At 42.1% G+C, this 14,317-nt stretch overlaps 1 protein-coding gene across 1 annotated transcript in view; it reads left to right on the plus strand.

Moving 5' to 3' along the window:
* The window catches only part of adamtsl4 (ADAMTS-like 4), a 59,741-nt gene that overhangs the window by 41,879 nt on the left and 3,545 nt on the right, over positions 1–14,317 (plus strand). Inside the window, exons 6-15 of the mRNA XM_061820185.1 lie at positions 1,098–1,237; positions 2,737–2,941; positions 3,588–3,772; positions 6,673–6,784; positions 7,315–7,581; positions 9,252–9,381; positions 10,308–10,512; positions 10,790–10,963; positions 11,045–11,224; positions 14,112–14,291. Of these exons, the coding sequence (XP_061676169.1) occupies positions 1,098–1,237; positions 2,737–2,941; positions 3,588–3,772; positions 6,673–6,784; positions 7,315–7,581; positions 9,252–9,381; positions 10,308–10,512; positions 10,790–10,963; positions 11,045–11,224; positions 14,112–14,291 (1,778 nt within the window). The remainder of the gene's footprint in view (positions 1–1,097; positions 1,238–2,736; positions 2,942–3,587; positions 3,773–6,672; positions 6,785–7,314; positions 7,582–9,251; positions 9,382–10,307; positions 10,513–10,789; positions 10,964–11,044; positions 11,225–14,111; positions 14,292–14,317) is intronic.

The raw sequence follows: 14,317 nt of genomic DNA on the forward strand, positions 1-14,317 counted from the left end.
CTCTGCTCTCCTCTCATTTCATTTACTGTATATTTCTTTATGAAGCACGGGGCTTCTGGGTCCTCTCATAAATCTCACCTCTTGCTTTTAATTAAACATCCCACCTGCGTGGGCATGTGTTCTCTTGTGTGCAGAGGTGGAAAATGTCTGATCAATTTGGTTAGAGGCTTAAGTGGATGTTTTTCTCTTCCCCAGACAGTCTTTTGAAATCTGCGTCAGATGACACCGAGCAGGCCTAGCAGCGATTGCTAGAACACCGAATAGAAATATGTTCAGATATGACCTCATTGCCCCAAATGCACTCGTGTTCACCATTATTGGCACCCTTTCCTTTTTTGCATAACCTGTATAATATCTTCAGAAATGAATGGAAACATACCAGACTTGTGTCATCAGGATCTTTTAATTGGCAGTCCACAGAAACTTGTTTTTTTTTTCCAACTTAGAGTGTAATTTCAAAGATAACAACAGAAAACAGCATGTGCAGCAATATTGGCACACCTCCTTAATATTTGGTTGCACACCCTTTGGTAGCAATAACAACCTCCAAATGTTTCCCGTAGCCATCTACTGGGTAAGCTTTTTGTACTTCTCAACAGGGAATTTTCTCCTACTCTTCTTCGGGATTGGTTGAAGCTCTCGAGCATTTACAGGGCTCTTTTACCCAATGGCGATTTAAGGTCCCCAAAGATTTTCAAGTGGATTGAGATCATGACTCATTGCTGGTCATGTCCTGACTTCAACCCCATCAAACAGCTTTGGAATGATCAACAGTAGATTTTTGATTATTGTTCTTTCATTTTCACTTTGTGTGTGTAATAATTTTTAAGAAATATGCATTTTTTTTTAAAGTAAACTCAGTTAAATTGTATGATTTCGCACAGTACATCAAATTATCTTTCACAGCAGTTGGGGCTCTTGCCTTCAACAAAATGTAACTTGGCCCCAGCAAGAATAGAAAATTGTTTCTGCTATATTTGGTCATCTTGGGTCGGGTGTTTTAGCAAACAAATAAATAAGCAGAGCTCTGGCTTTGACACATGATCCTACAGTAACTGATAAATCACAGCCATTAATGCTTTTTACTTGTGTTTCAGTCGGTCCGGAAAAACAGTGTGAGCTGACATGCCGGCCGGCGGGCTATCGCTTCTACGTTCGCCAGGCTGAGCGGGTGCGAGATGGGACGCCTTGCTTCAATGTCACCTCCAACGATGTCTGCGTAGGGGGACAATGTCTGGTGAGTGGATTGAAACTCATTTTGTGTGTGTGAAGTCTAGAGGTTCTTTTGACAAAATAAGTAAAATTCTCAAGTATCTCGCTATATTGTGTACATTATTTGTATCATTTGTGTATAAATTTGCTTTGTTTTGCTTTGCTTGCTATTGTTTTTATGACTATTAAAATACAGTATTATTTGTCCAGGAATGTGATAGCTGACTCACATTCTTTGGGTGTCAGGAACCATTTTTGGTGCTTTTTTTGTAATTGAATTTAATTTTAATGCAGTTAATGAATTTTTATTTAAATGCAGTTGCACTGAGTAATGTCAGGACCAATCAGTGATGCTGCTGTCATGACTGATATGCACACATTCCGTACCAATGGACCTTATGACCAAAAAGTGGCGCTTCTATAATGATTGACATGCGACACCAGTGAGGATAAGCAGTACAGAAAATGAATTAATGAACGAACACACTGCACACTCACAAATTGACATGGGGACCAATCACTGGTGCCGCTGTAAAGTAGCTAAAACGATGAAGTTGACACACCACAAAGAAGAATGTTGTTTATAACCCTGCCAGATTTGAATTTTTCCAAAAAATGTTAAATATACAAAGTGAGGCTTCAAAATCCACTCCCAAACACTTTGAATGTGTCAGTTGAATGCACTGAAATCACACCCTGTTGAGCTGTCAACTGTGATTTAAAAATTACTGCTATGAGCTTGAAAATCGATGCTATTTTATCTGGTATCTTTCTTAGGCCTACACATAACTACTTCTTTGATACACGAAAACATATCAGATCGCCGGGTTGTCGTAAGGCTTTTTTCATACTGTGACGATGAAGCGCTTTAAAGCCGGCATGCTAACGTGAAGCCTCAGTCCACTAACTGGATCCCTCAGATTTGAAAACTTGGTTTGCCTCATACTTCCCCCTTCTCTTCATAAGCTGTGCAGACTCACAACTGACAATGAGGCACTCTAAAACAGCAGAGCCTGCCCAGGTGTCCACACACTGGCTATCAATTCATAAACACAGACACACAATCGAGTGCTACATCTAGTTGTTCTCAGTCTTTGCTGGTTTTTCAGCAATTGTCTTCAAACATGCTTATTTGTGGTCAGGAACAAATCTCTGAATTCACTTTAGGGTCTTTTATGATTCTTTTGTCGACAAAAAAAATGACTACATTAAAATGAATGCAAGACTTTAAAAAAGCCATAATGTAAAGTAGGTCCCCAAGTGGCTACATCTTGGAAAGGAGAAATTTGGTCACCCTCCTATTTCTGCCATTTGACCTTTCAGTTTCTGGCAGCATTCTTGCCTCTAAATGTCACATTCACACATCAGCGACATCAACACCGACAATGGATGCGAAATGTTTACAAGCTTGGAATGTCCATTAGTCTTCGTCCCTAGCGTCCCTTTTGTTCCCGTATCCTTAGCTTGTTTTTGTTTTTGACATTCCAACTCCTCATGTATAAATCATCCTCTCCTGGCTATCAGACCGAAGGCTGCGACGGCGTCCTGGGCTCCGGCTCGGTGCTTGATAAATGCGGCGTTTGCGGTGGGCGGGACTCCTCCTGTCAGAAGGTGACAGGCAGCTTCCAAAATGTCACCGTTCCCCTTGGCTACCACAAGATCTTGGACATCCCGGCCGGGGCGACCTTCATTAACATCACAGAGAGACGTGCCAGTCCCAACTACCTGGGTGAGCCACTCAAAAAAAAAAAAAAAAAAAAAAAAAAGTCAACCCGTGTTTGTCTAGCATACATTTCAGACTGACCTGCAATAACAATATTAATAATAATAGTTAAACCATTATAACACTGTGACACTGATGACATTCATTAGCCCTTCGATGGTATTTTGCATCATTTGCTAGCATTAAGCTAAACAACTTTTGTTTATGTTCAGTTTGAGAACAGCTTGAAGCCTATTTTTGGAAGAATAGTTCACTATTTGTAAAACGGCTGTTTGTTGTGAGTTGAGTTCACTGCCCTCAAAAAAACTCAGCCCATCGATGCCTCGTACCTCGAAGAGGTCGTAAATCGGGTCACTCACAAGGCATCGCTGTATTGTGTAGTGGGGGCACAAATGATGCACTGTGATATAGCTGATGAAAGTATGAGTTTGGCCCTTGAGGGGGTGTTTGCTAGATTTAGCTGGAGATTGTAAATGTTGTGGCTTGACAGAGTGGGTGAAGATAAAGCTCACATTGTTTGAGGGCCAAGCGAAGTGAGCGTGTGTATTTGTCTTGACAGCCCTGTTTGGTAATGAGAGAGAGCGGGGGCTCTGCTCAAGTGTATTTTGACTAATGGGTTTTACTGGGTCTGACCCACCTTTCCGCCCTGCAGCCATGAGGAGCGGGACAGGGGCTTCAGTGGTGAACGGGCGCTGGGCTGTAGACCCTCCGGGGGAATACCAGGCGGGCGGAACTACATTCACGTACGCCCGACCTAGAGCGCAGGCGGAGAGCGACGAAGACAGAGGAGAGTCCCTCAGGGCCCCCGGACCCACCAGTACACAGCTGCACCTTTACGTGAGTATGTTCCAAATGAAAAAAGAGTCATCAACACAAACAACACAAACTATGTGACATTGTGAAAAACATGCATGGCCACTGGCTAAGCTTCCCCTCCTGCGTGTCGAGATCTTTGCGACAGACAACATTGTGTTAGCATTAGACCAGGATTAGAGATGATATCTCGAAACTGGGCTATGCGGCCCGGCTAAGAACAAAGTTAACCTCAGGCTAAGATTTTATTAAAGAGGTGGGAGTCATCCGAAGAGTTCCCTCCAGTGACTTCAGGGCAGGAGGTGGTAAAAATAGCAAAGACTCGCACAATCTGGAGGACACACATACCCTCTTAAATGGCTTACGTTTGGATTGCTTAACTAAGTGTTTGAGCCACACTGAAAAAACAAAACAAAACATTCTAGTTACTAGTTATTATTATTATTATTATAACATTCTAGTTACTACTACTTTGAAAATGTGTTCTAAGACAATATGATATTATATATTGTGATCATGCTTTTTTATGTTTTTAGAGATCCTCAAATTTTGCTAAAATTATTATTGTTATTATTAATTAATATTGTTTTTAAATTTCAAAACGTTTTTTGGGGGGAAAAATCAAGGATTTTTTCAAAAAATAAAAAGTTAGCTAGTATGTTACATATTTTAAAAGGCCTTAACTTTATTTTTTTGGTGCAAAAAAGTTGTAATCTTATTCGGAAAAAGTTTAGATTTTTCAAAATAAAGTTGTTATAGTTACTGTAATATCTTTTGGAAAAGGTCATATTTAAAAAAACTAAAAGGTGTAAAAATAGTTTTTATAGTATTTTTTGTCGCATCACAGAAATGTTTTTTTTTTTTTTTTTTTTTTTTAGGCTTAGGTTGCAATCTCACAAAGTCAATCCATCCATCCATTTTCTGAGCCACTTATCCTCACAATGGTCGCGGGAGTGTTGGAGCCAATCCCAGCTGTCATCGGGCAGGAGGCGGGGCACACCCTGAACTGGTTGCCAACCAATCGCAGTTTACAAAGTCACATTTTTTTCCAAAAAAGAAAAAATTGGGGAAAGTAATTTATTATGAAAGAAAAAGATCAAAACAAAGTCTTAATATTTACCAGATTAAAATCATATTTTGATATTAAGGTCATAAAATTAGAAAGTAATTTTTAAAGAAAAAAGTGATGGTCTAACATTAAAGCTGTATTTTTGCCGGAGTATGAGAAATTAGTACATTTTGAACGGGGAATGAATGCATATTTTTTAAATAATTCTTCTCCAAAGCGAGGCTGTCGAGGATTTTGAAGTTACATTTCACTATGAATGTGACATTTGTCATGCCCACATCATCAGAATGCAGCAGAAGTTTCTAGAATGTGTAATATTTGTGGCCGCACAGACTAACTTTTCTGGATGGGGGTGGCAACATGCCCCAAAAAAGCCATACATTAAATTATAAAATACTGGCATTTGTGTATGGAGGGGTGGTGGTGGGGGTGGTTTTACACAGGGCACCATTCCACCTCGGACCGCCACTGTCAGTACGAACACTTTAATAGAATTATAAAATACGTAAATAAATAAAACATTTTTGTGTTGTGAGAAACAACCGCACACAGTGAAATCCCCTCTTTTGTTGGCGTCGTTCACTCATCAACCAGAAGTGCTTCTACCAAATATTTAATGATATGATGAAGTAATTTCCCCCACCCCCCGATTGTGGCCTTTCGTATGAGAGGCTGTGTGCGAAAACCATAAAAGTGAATAAAACTTCTCTGGGTTGCACCGCTGTGATTTTAAGAGTGAAAACATTTCCAGATGGATGAAAATGAAACATCTCTGTGTGGGCGGCGCCACTTGGAAAAGATGCAAACTCTCCGATCCAAATGAAAATCACAACCTTCTCATTAGGATTCATTCTAAGTGGTTGACTCGGGCACATCAAGACAAACAGCCGCACTCACAATCACACCTAAGAGCAATGTAGAGTGTCCAATTAATGTTGCATGTGTTTTGGAACATGGGAGGAAACTGGAGTGCCCAGAGGAAACCCATGCAGGCACGGAGAGAACATGCAAATTCCACACAGGCGAGTCTGGGAATGAACCCGGGTTCCTCAGGACTATGAGGCCAATGCTTTACCAGCTGAGCCACCGTGGCGCCCTCGAGAAAAATATCGTTTAAAAAGTAGTAAAAGCTAGGTCATCCAAGAGGGGTCAGAGTAGAACTGCTGCTCCTCCCCATTGAGAGGAGCCAGATGAGGTGGCTGGGGCATCTGATTCGGACTCCTCCCTGGTGAGGCGTTCCGGGCACGTCCCACTGGGATGCGACCCCGGGGACGACCCAGAACACGCTGGGACGATTACGTCTCTCATCTGGCCTGGGAACGCCTCAGGATCCCCCCAGGAAGAGCTGGGGAAAGGGAAGTTCGGGCGTCCCTACTAAACCTACTCCCTCCTTGACCCGACCTCGAATAAGTGGTACAAGATTGATGGATGGATTTATTTGTGTCACAGATGCGACTCACCTCACGTTCCAACATCCTTAATTTTCATTACAACTGTCAAATAAAGGGGGGGAGGGGTGGGCAGCAATAAAATGGTTTACCTTTAATTTACATTTTTGAAGCAGAGGGAAAAAGTGAAGGGACTTTGAACCCTGAAGTTGTTCAACAATGTCATTAATATTCTTGTTGTATCTCTTCATTGAAGTACTCGTGAGTTAAATGTTCTCTTGGCAGTAAAGCAACCAGGAGACCAAAGACAGCCATTTAGAGTCCAAACAAACTAATGCTCAAGGTCATAAAAGTAAGACAGCGGAATAAAAAAAAGATTAAAACCTTTGCAAAGTACAGCTCGTGTGCCCTCTTGTTCTGTACATAACAGTTCTAATGGCGCATTCCCCTGCTTTGTGTTTGCGTAGATCATTTTCCATCAGCAGAACCCAGGCATCGACTATGAGTTTTACATCCCGGTGGAGAAGAAGGAGGGGGAGACGCCCAGGGAGAGGCAGCTGGCAAGGGCATCGCTTCGCAGTGAGTAGGCCCACAAAGTTGATGCAACGGAGATTACCGCCGAGATTTGTGGCAACAATCGTTGAGAAGTTACAGTATATAATGGGAATTAATTCAAAAATTCATTTCAAATAAAAAAATATGATTTGAAATAAGTGTTCTAAGTGTAATCATGTAACAAATTTGTAATGCAAGGAAGACTTGTCACAAAACGTTCGGTTGCAATAATTGCAGAAGAGACTAAATGAATTGGTATGACTCATGAAACTTTGTCCACATCCTTGGGGAATGATTGATGCGTTAATGGAATGGGATGGGTGGTGTTATGGGTCAACTAGGAGGCGGTTATCGTGTGTGTGTTTTGGTGGTGGTGGGGTTGAGGGGGGGGGCGTATGGATGACCTACATGGAAGGGAAGTGTCATGAGAGCGTGACTTCATCATGATATGATCGACAATCTGTTCTTCCCGTTCCATATCCCAACATTCCTGCCTTGTCTCATTCTTCCAGATGCTTCTTAATGTTCTTCCTATTTGCTCTTCTCCCCCCCAGGTCCTCTCACTGTGTCAATAGAAGAGCCTCCTCCTGCCGGCCCTCCGCTTTCTATCCCTTCTTTTCCCACCTCCTCCTTGTCTTCCTCCTCTTTATTTTCTCCCCCGCTGGTTGATCACTGGGCAGCCGAGAGGTCCCGACCCCGGTCCTCGGCACCCAACCGTAATGCTCGGATCCCGCCTCGTACTGACTTGCCGCTGGACACTCAGTCGCCGTTCGTGTGGAGGAGAGGCGCGCTGTCGCAGTGTTCGGTTTCCTGTGGCAAAGGTCAGATGCTCGCATTAACCACAAGCAATCTAGTAAGACACATACAGTTGAAAGCAGATGTAGTAGAAGAATGATGGCAGGATGTTTTTTTTTTTGGGGGGGTGGAAAAATTTACAAATTATGTTATTGGCAGACTCTTCTGGTGGAACATGGTCATTATAGTATTTCAACCGGAATTAACTTCAGTAGAAGTTAATTTTGTAGAATATCAAGTGTAGAAAGTCCCTTTATCTGCCTCAAAAGAACAAGGATGTGCGGCAGGCTCCAGAACTCTGCTGATTGGTCAAATTCTCCAATGACACACTCTGTGACGTAGCCTGATTACTGGTGATTGGCTGGGGCTGAATGACCAACTACTTGGAGACAGAAGAATTTTATTTTATCTTGGTTTTTTTTTTTTTTTCACATCTGCACGTGACCAAATATGGTTACATGCCTGATAATGCCTTGATCAGACTGCAAGACAAATTTGGTCCCTCATGATGCCACTGCCTCTGACAACTGCCATACACTCTTTCAGAACCAATCCTACATGAAATACGATATGCCACAATATCACCGTACTGTATCCCATCCTTACCCATCATTGGGCTACCCGTGTCAAATTGCCCCCGTTTAATTGTGGCAATGTTTATCTTGAAAAAAAAAAAAAAAAAAAAAAAACACAAAGAAAACACGTTTGTTGTCATTGCTGCTTGTTCTGACGAGAACAATGTGGGTTGTCCGTTCTTCAAGGAGATCTTCATCTACTTTTATTACTGCAAACAAGCAGGCAACTTAAGGTTACGTAGCTAGCGATGTAGCTAGCTTTACACAGCCTGTTTGTCTCACTGGAATATATGACATATGCACAAATAACCAAACATAAATACTAGTACGCCCACAACGGTCTGTGCTTCCGACAAAACTCAACTCAACTATACTTATACTATATATAAATTACACCCACTGATATATAGCAATGTGGAGGACACATTTTTAGAAATTAGCTGGTAACGAAAGATTTCAATAGTTGTTGAATTTAACACCCAATGAGACCTATTTGAATACAACTCATTAAAAAGTATATTTTCCATAACATTTCCCATAGGTGTTTCGAGCCCTTTGTGTGTGTGTGTGTGTGTGTGTGTGTGTGTGTGTGTGTGTGTGTGTGTGTGTTACATTGATTAGTACTCAGAATAGGGGTCTGGTTTCCTCTAGAAAAAAATGCATACTATTATTTGTATGTAAATGTCAAGTGCTGCTGTGTCAAATTTTGTTTCCCCTTAGAAATTAGTGGATTTTTTTGTAATTTGATTTTAAAAATCCAATCTGTTCTTTATTTGTTTTCAAATGGTCTTGTATTTTAAAAGCCTTTATGAGATTTGACAATTTAGTCACAGATGTTCCCAAAAAGTGTTTGGCTTCTCTTTTCGAAATGCGGTAATAAAATTGCACTAAATGTAGAAAACGGTGACATCAAGGTTGCCTGGCTAGGAGCGTAGAACACTTGAACTCTGCTCCTTGCGTGGCTATGGCCTTTTTAAAACATCAGATCTAATGGTGACCCAATAATTTTGGACCGTGCTGGACTTCAGCCTCCACTCATTTCAACTGATGTGATGTTTCCCTCGTGTGGCCGCTGCGTGCAAGTACAACAACATGACCCCCACCCCCTCCCTCTATTAAAGGTCATCAGTATCGAGATATCATCTGCATCGACCGCCATACCGATGATGAAGTCCCTGAGAGGAAATGTGACTCTGCGACCAAACCTGTACCAGAGGAGGAGCCTTGCAATGTCCATGCCTGTCCGCCATTGTGAGGAAACGCACTTACCTCCACCATCGTACTTTAGTTTCCTGTTTGCTTGAGAGCGGGATATGCAAAAACTACTCCATTATACTTATTTCCACAAATTATTAAAAAAAAAAAATGGTTAAGGGCTTTTAAGAAATAGCATCGTGTTCTTGTATGTAACATATTATATTGATGTAATATATATTGATTATTATACAATATTATACAATTATATATATATTGATTGATATATTGATCTGCCTCACAGTTCTGATGACCTGGGTTCATTCTCGGCCCCGCCTGTGTGGAGTTTGCATGTTCTCCCTGTGCCTGCGTGGGTTTTCTCCCTGGGTACTCCGTTTTTCCTCCCACATCCCAAAAATATGCACAATTAATTGGACACTCTAAATTACCTCGAGGTGTGGTTGTGAGTGTGACTGCTGTCTGTCTCCATGTGCCCTGTGACTGGCAACCAGTTCAGGGTGTACCCTACCTCCTGGCCGTTGATAGCTGGGATAGGCTCCAGCACTCCCTGGGTCCCTTGTGAGGATAAGCGACAAATAAAATGAATAGAAATATAGATGATTTAAAAAGTTTATCAAATATATTCAGGATAATCAAATAATGTGATGTAATCTTTTTCAGTTCCTTCAGGACAATAAACCTAAATAAATACACAAATCACTACAGACAGACACACATTGCATACTGCATGTACATGTGTACATACATGCATACATACATAATTCACAAATTAGACATTGATGCTGCAAAAATAATGTTAAAATGGTTGAACATTGAAAATATTACATTTTGTACCGGTACAGTACATGGAATAGAAAATGTTGGTGTCCTCAACCTAATGTAATATTGTTTTGCTTTTGGAGTCATGTAGTGTCGAGTAGTGATGAAAGCCGGTGTCCGCACTCTCTGTCTCGTTGCGTTAGCTGGGAGGCGAGTGCTTGGTCGGAGTGCAGCGTGTCCTGCGGGCCCGGCATGCAGCAGCGCCAGCTCCAATGCAGGCAGAGTTTTGGCAACCGCTCCACCATGGTCCACCCCCAGCGCTGTGCCAACCTCACCCCGCCAGACTCCACACAGGCCTGCCAGCTGCAGCTGTGCTCCCACTGGGAGGTTGGCTCCGACTGGAGCACGGTAAAGTAATGTTTGTGTCCTCAATTGCTTTTGTTTCTGGCTTGCCACTCTCAAAAGAAAAATGTCACTGTTTTCCTTTGGATTCAATTACTTCAGCACTTAGTGTTTAGTGAATAATGGCCATATTTGCGAACGTTCTGTAAGTGGGTCTTTAAATATTTAAATTGGACCTTGCTCGCCTCACTAAGATAAGAAGACTTTTGTTCGCACACTGGGGTATGTATTTGTTAGCGAATAAAGCACAATAAGAGAGTTTATTCATTGCATGTGCATCCAGTGCTCAGTGGACTGCGGCGTGGGAAAGAGGACGAGGAGCGTGCGTTGCGTGAGCGATCAGGGCAGCGTGGTGAACGACATGGAGTGCAGCTCCAGGGTTCGCCCACGAGGCAGCGAGGAATGCAACATGGGTCCTTGCGTGACCAACTGGTACTCGTCCGCTTGGTCCAGCGCTGTGAGTCTACCGTCCACACATGACACCGAGAAATGCTCTTCATCTTTTTTCTAAATGTGATCTCTACTCCTCTTTGTCCAGTGCTCAGCGCATTGTGGCCCTGGTGTGCAGAAGAGGGAGGTGGTGTGTCTGACCCGCGGTGGGGTCCGAGAAGGCGAGGGAGCTGGGGACTGTGTCGGGGAAAGACCAGCTGAGTTGAAGGCATGCAATGGGGGTCCTTGTATGCCGATCACCATGTGGTACAGCGGCCCATGGACGCAGGTAAGAATGCGGAGTGTACCGTGTGACCTAAATTAATGAACCATATTTAACTTTGAGCTTTTTTTGTTTTTGCATTTCCCTTCGCAATTCGCAATTTAAAAGAGTTCCCAGTCGCTTGAAGACCCTATAAAGTGAATTCTAAGATCTATTTGTAAATACATTGTGCATTTGAAGATATTTGTAGATGTATATATACAGTGAAGAAAATAAGTATTTGAACACCCTGCTATATTGCAAGCTCTTTTCATTTTAGGGGCATGTCCACGGTGAGAGAGATAATCTAAAAAGAAAAATCCAGAAATCACAATGTATGATTTTTTTTTTTTTTATGATTTATTTGTGTGATACAGCTGCAAATAAGAACACCGGAGAAAACCAATGTTAGTATTTCATACACTAGCCTTTGTTTGCAATTACAGAGGTCAAACGTTTCCTGTAGTTGTCCACCAGGTTTGCACACACTGCAGGAGGGATTTTGGCCCACTCCTCCACACAGATCTTCTCTATATCAAACAGGTTTCTGAGCTGTCACTGAGAAACACGGAGTTCCAGCTCCCTCCAAAGATTTTCGATTGGGTTTAGGTCTGGAGAGTGGCTAGGCCAGAACAGAACCATGATATGTATCTTACGGAGCCACTTCTTGGTTTCTGGCTGTGTGTTTTGGGTCATTGTCATGTTGAAAGACCCACCCATGACCCATCTTCAATACTCTGACTGAAGTTAAGAGTTTGTTCCCCTATATCTCACAATACATGACCGCGGTCATCCTCTCTTTAATACACTGCAGTTGTCCTCTCCCATGTGTAGAAAAACACCCCCAAAACACAATGCTACCACCCCCTTGCTTCACAGTAGGGATGGTGTTCTTGGGATGGAACCCATCATTTGTCTTGCTCCAAACACGGTTAGTGGAATTATGACCAAAAACTTGCATTTTGGTCTCATCTGACCACAAAACTTTCTCCCATGACTCCTCTGTATCATCGAAATGGTCATTGGCAAACTTAAGACAGGCCTTGACATGTGTTGGTTTAAGCAGGGGAACCTTCCGTGCCATGCAAGATTTCAAACCATGTCGTCTTAGTGCATTACCAACAGTCACCTTGGAAACGGTGCTCCCATCTCATTTCAGGTCATTGACCAAGTCCTGACGTGTAGTCCTGGGCTGATTCCTTACCTTTCTAAGGATCATTGAGGCCCCTTGAAGTGATATCTAGCATTGGGCTCCACTCCGATTGCGATTGACCGTCATGTTTTGCTTCTTCCATGTTGTAATGATTGCTCCAACAGTGAACCTTTTTTCACCAAGCTGCTTGCCAATTTCTCTGTAGCCTGTTCCAGCTGTGTGGAGTTCTACAATTTTGTGTCTGGTGTGTTTGGACAGCTCTTTGGTCTTGGCCATGTTACAAGTGTGAGTCTTACTGATTGTATGGGTGGACAGGTGTCTTTATGCAGCTAACGACCTCACACAGGTGCATCTGATTCAGGATAATACATGGAGTTGAGGTGGACTTTTAAAGGCGGACTAACATATCTTTGAGGGTCAGAATTCTAGCTGATAGACAGTTCAAATACGTATTTGCAGCTGTATCACACAAATAAATTGTTAAAAAAAAAATCATACATTGTGATTTCTGGACTTTTCTTTTTAGATTATCTCTCTCAGAGTGTACATGCACCTAGGATGAAAATGTCAGACCCCTCCATGATTTCTCAGTGGGAAAACTTGCAATATAGCAGGGTGTTCAAATACTTATTTTCTTCACTGTTATATCATTATAGTATCACCAGTTTTCCTTTTTTTTTTTTGCACGGACAAAAGTTGTTTTGTGACATGGTCAATATCCACAATAAGTGGATATAGTGTATATTCAAAAGTCACTCGTGGTTCTGTATTGCTTATTGAACATTAATTGAAAATGTGAATGAAATCCATAGGGTAAAATGAAGCATTAAATAAGAATATTTGAAGAAGCATCTTTGATTTGAAACATTTCATAAGTTCATAAGACTCCCCGACCTGCCTTTCCCATGCGTTCTTCAAGTACTGTGAGATTCGGAGTCCATGTTCCATAGACTTTCGACTTGATGTAACCTCACGAGAAAGAAATCACAAGGTGTAAGATCAGGTGAATGGGGAGCATGCTGACCAGTCCACCAATTTGGGAACAGCTCATCCAGGAAAATACGAACCTCTCACGAATAATGCCCAGGGGGGCCAACTTGTTGGACAAGTACTTTGACTCATTTGGGCTACAGCTGATAGTTTAGGCCACACAAATTACAAGGTAGGCCTAAGGATCTCCTAACGCTTGAAGGAACACATCAGAAAAGTGCGTTTTCCGTGAGTTCCAAAATGTTATCATATGTTGTTCAGGCCTGTGTCAAATGGTGGCTTCATTGCCATGAAAAAAAAATGTGGTGTACACTTGAGGGGTACCACTGATGCTTGGAACATTTCAAATCAAAGATGGTACCACAAATATTAGCTGTTGAGGTACAGATTAGATTTTACCCTGTGAATTTCATCCACTTTGTTTCCCTAAAATGTTCATTAAACAAAAAAACTGTGGAAGGACTTGACCACCTTTGTTCACATCAGTACTCATCTTGTACAATTGTGTGAATTTAGCTAGCTAGCTATGGCTGCATCCCAAAAAAGTGTCCTGGCTTCAGATTGAACTGACTTGATACTTTCTGATTAAGTCATGGCGAGAGAAGCTCATCTTGGAGAGGGATTATTATGTAAGGCAGTTAACAAAATATTAGTTATCGTGGGACAACTATCTTGACTACGAATAATTAAAATGTCCCATTAAATTCATTCTCCATTGATAACATATTCTGCATATATCTTGCGTTACGACCAAGTGCTGTTTTGTTGCAGTGCAATGTTCCATGCGGGAACGGAACCCAGCGACGGGACATCATTTGTGTCCGGAAGATGGGCAACGACTTTGCAGTGGTGCCCTCTTCTGAATGCGCCCAAATGGATAAACCAGCCGCCGTGCAAGAGTGTGACGCGGGAGACTGCCATCCACAGTGGTTCACAACAGAGTGGAGCGCGGTGAGACACGAAAGCTTTGATGACAT

The sequence above is a fragment of the Syngnathoides biaculeatus genome, chromosome 5, assembly GCF_019802595.1.
Source record: "Syngnathoides biaculeatus isolate LvHL_M chromosome 5, ASM1980259v1, whole genome shotgun sequence".
In the NCBI taxonomy this organism is placed as follows: Eukaryota; Metazoa; Chordata; class Actinopteri; order Syngnathiformes; family Syngnathidae; genus Syngnathoides; species Syngnathoides biaculeatus.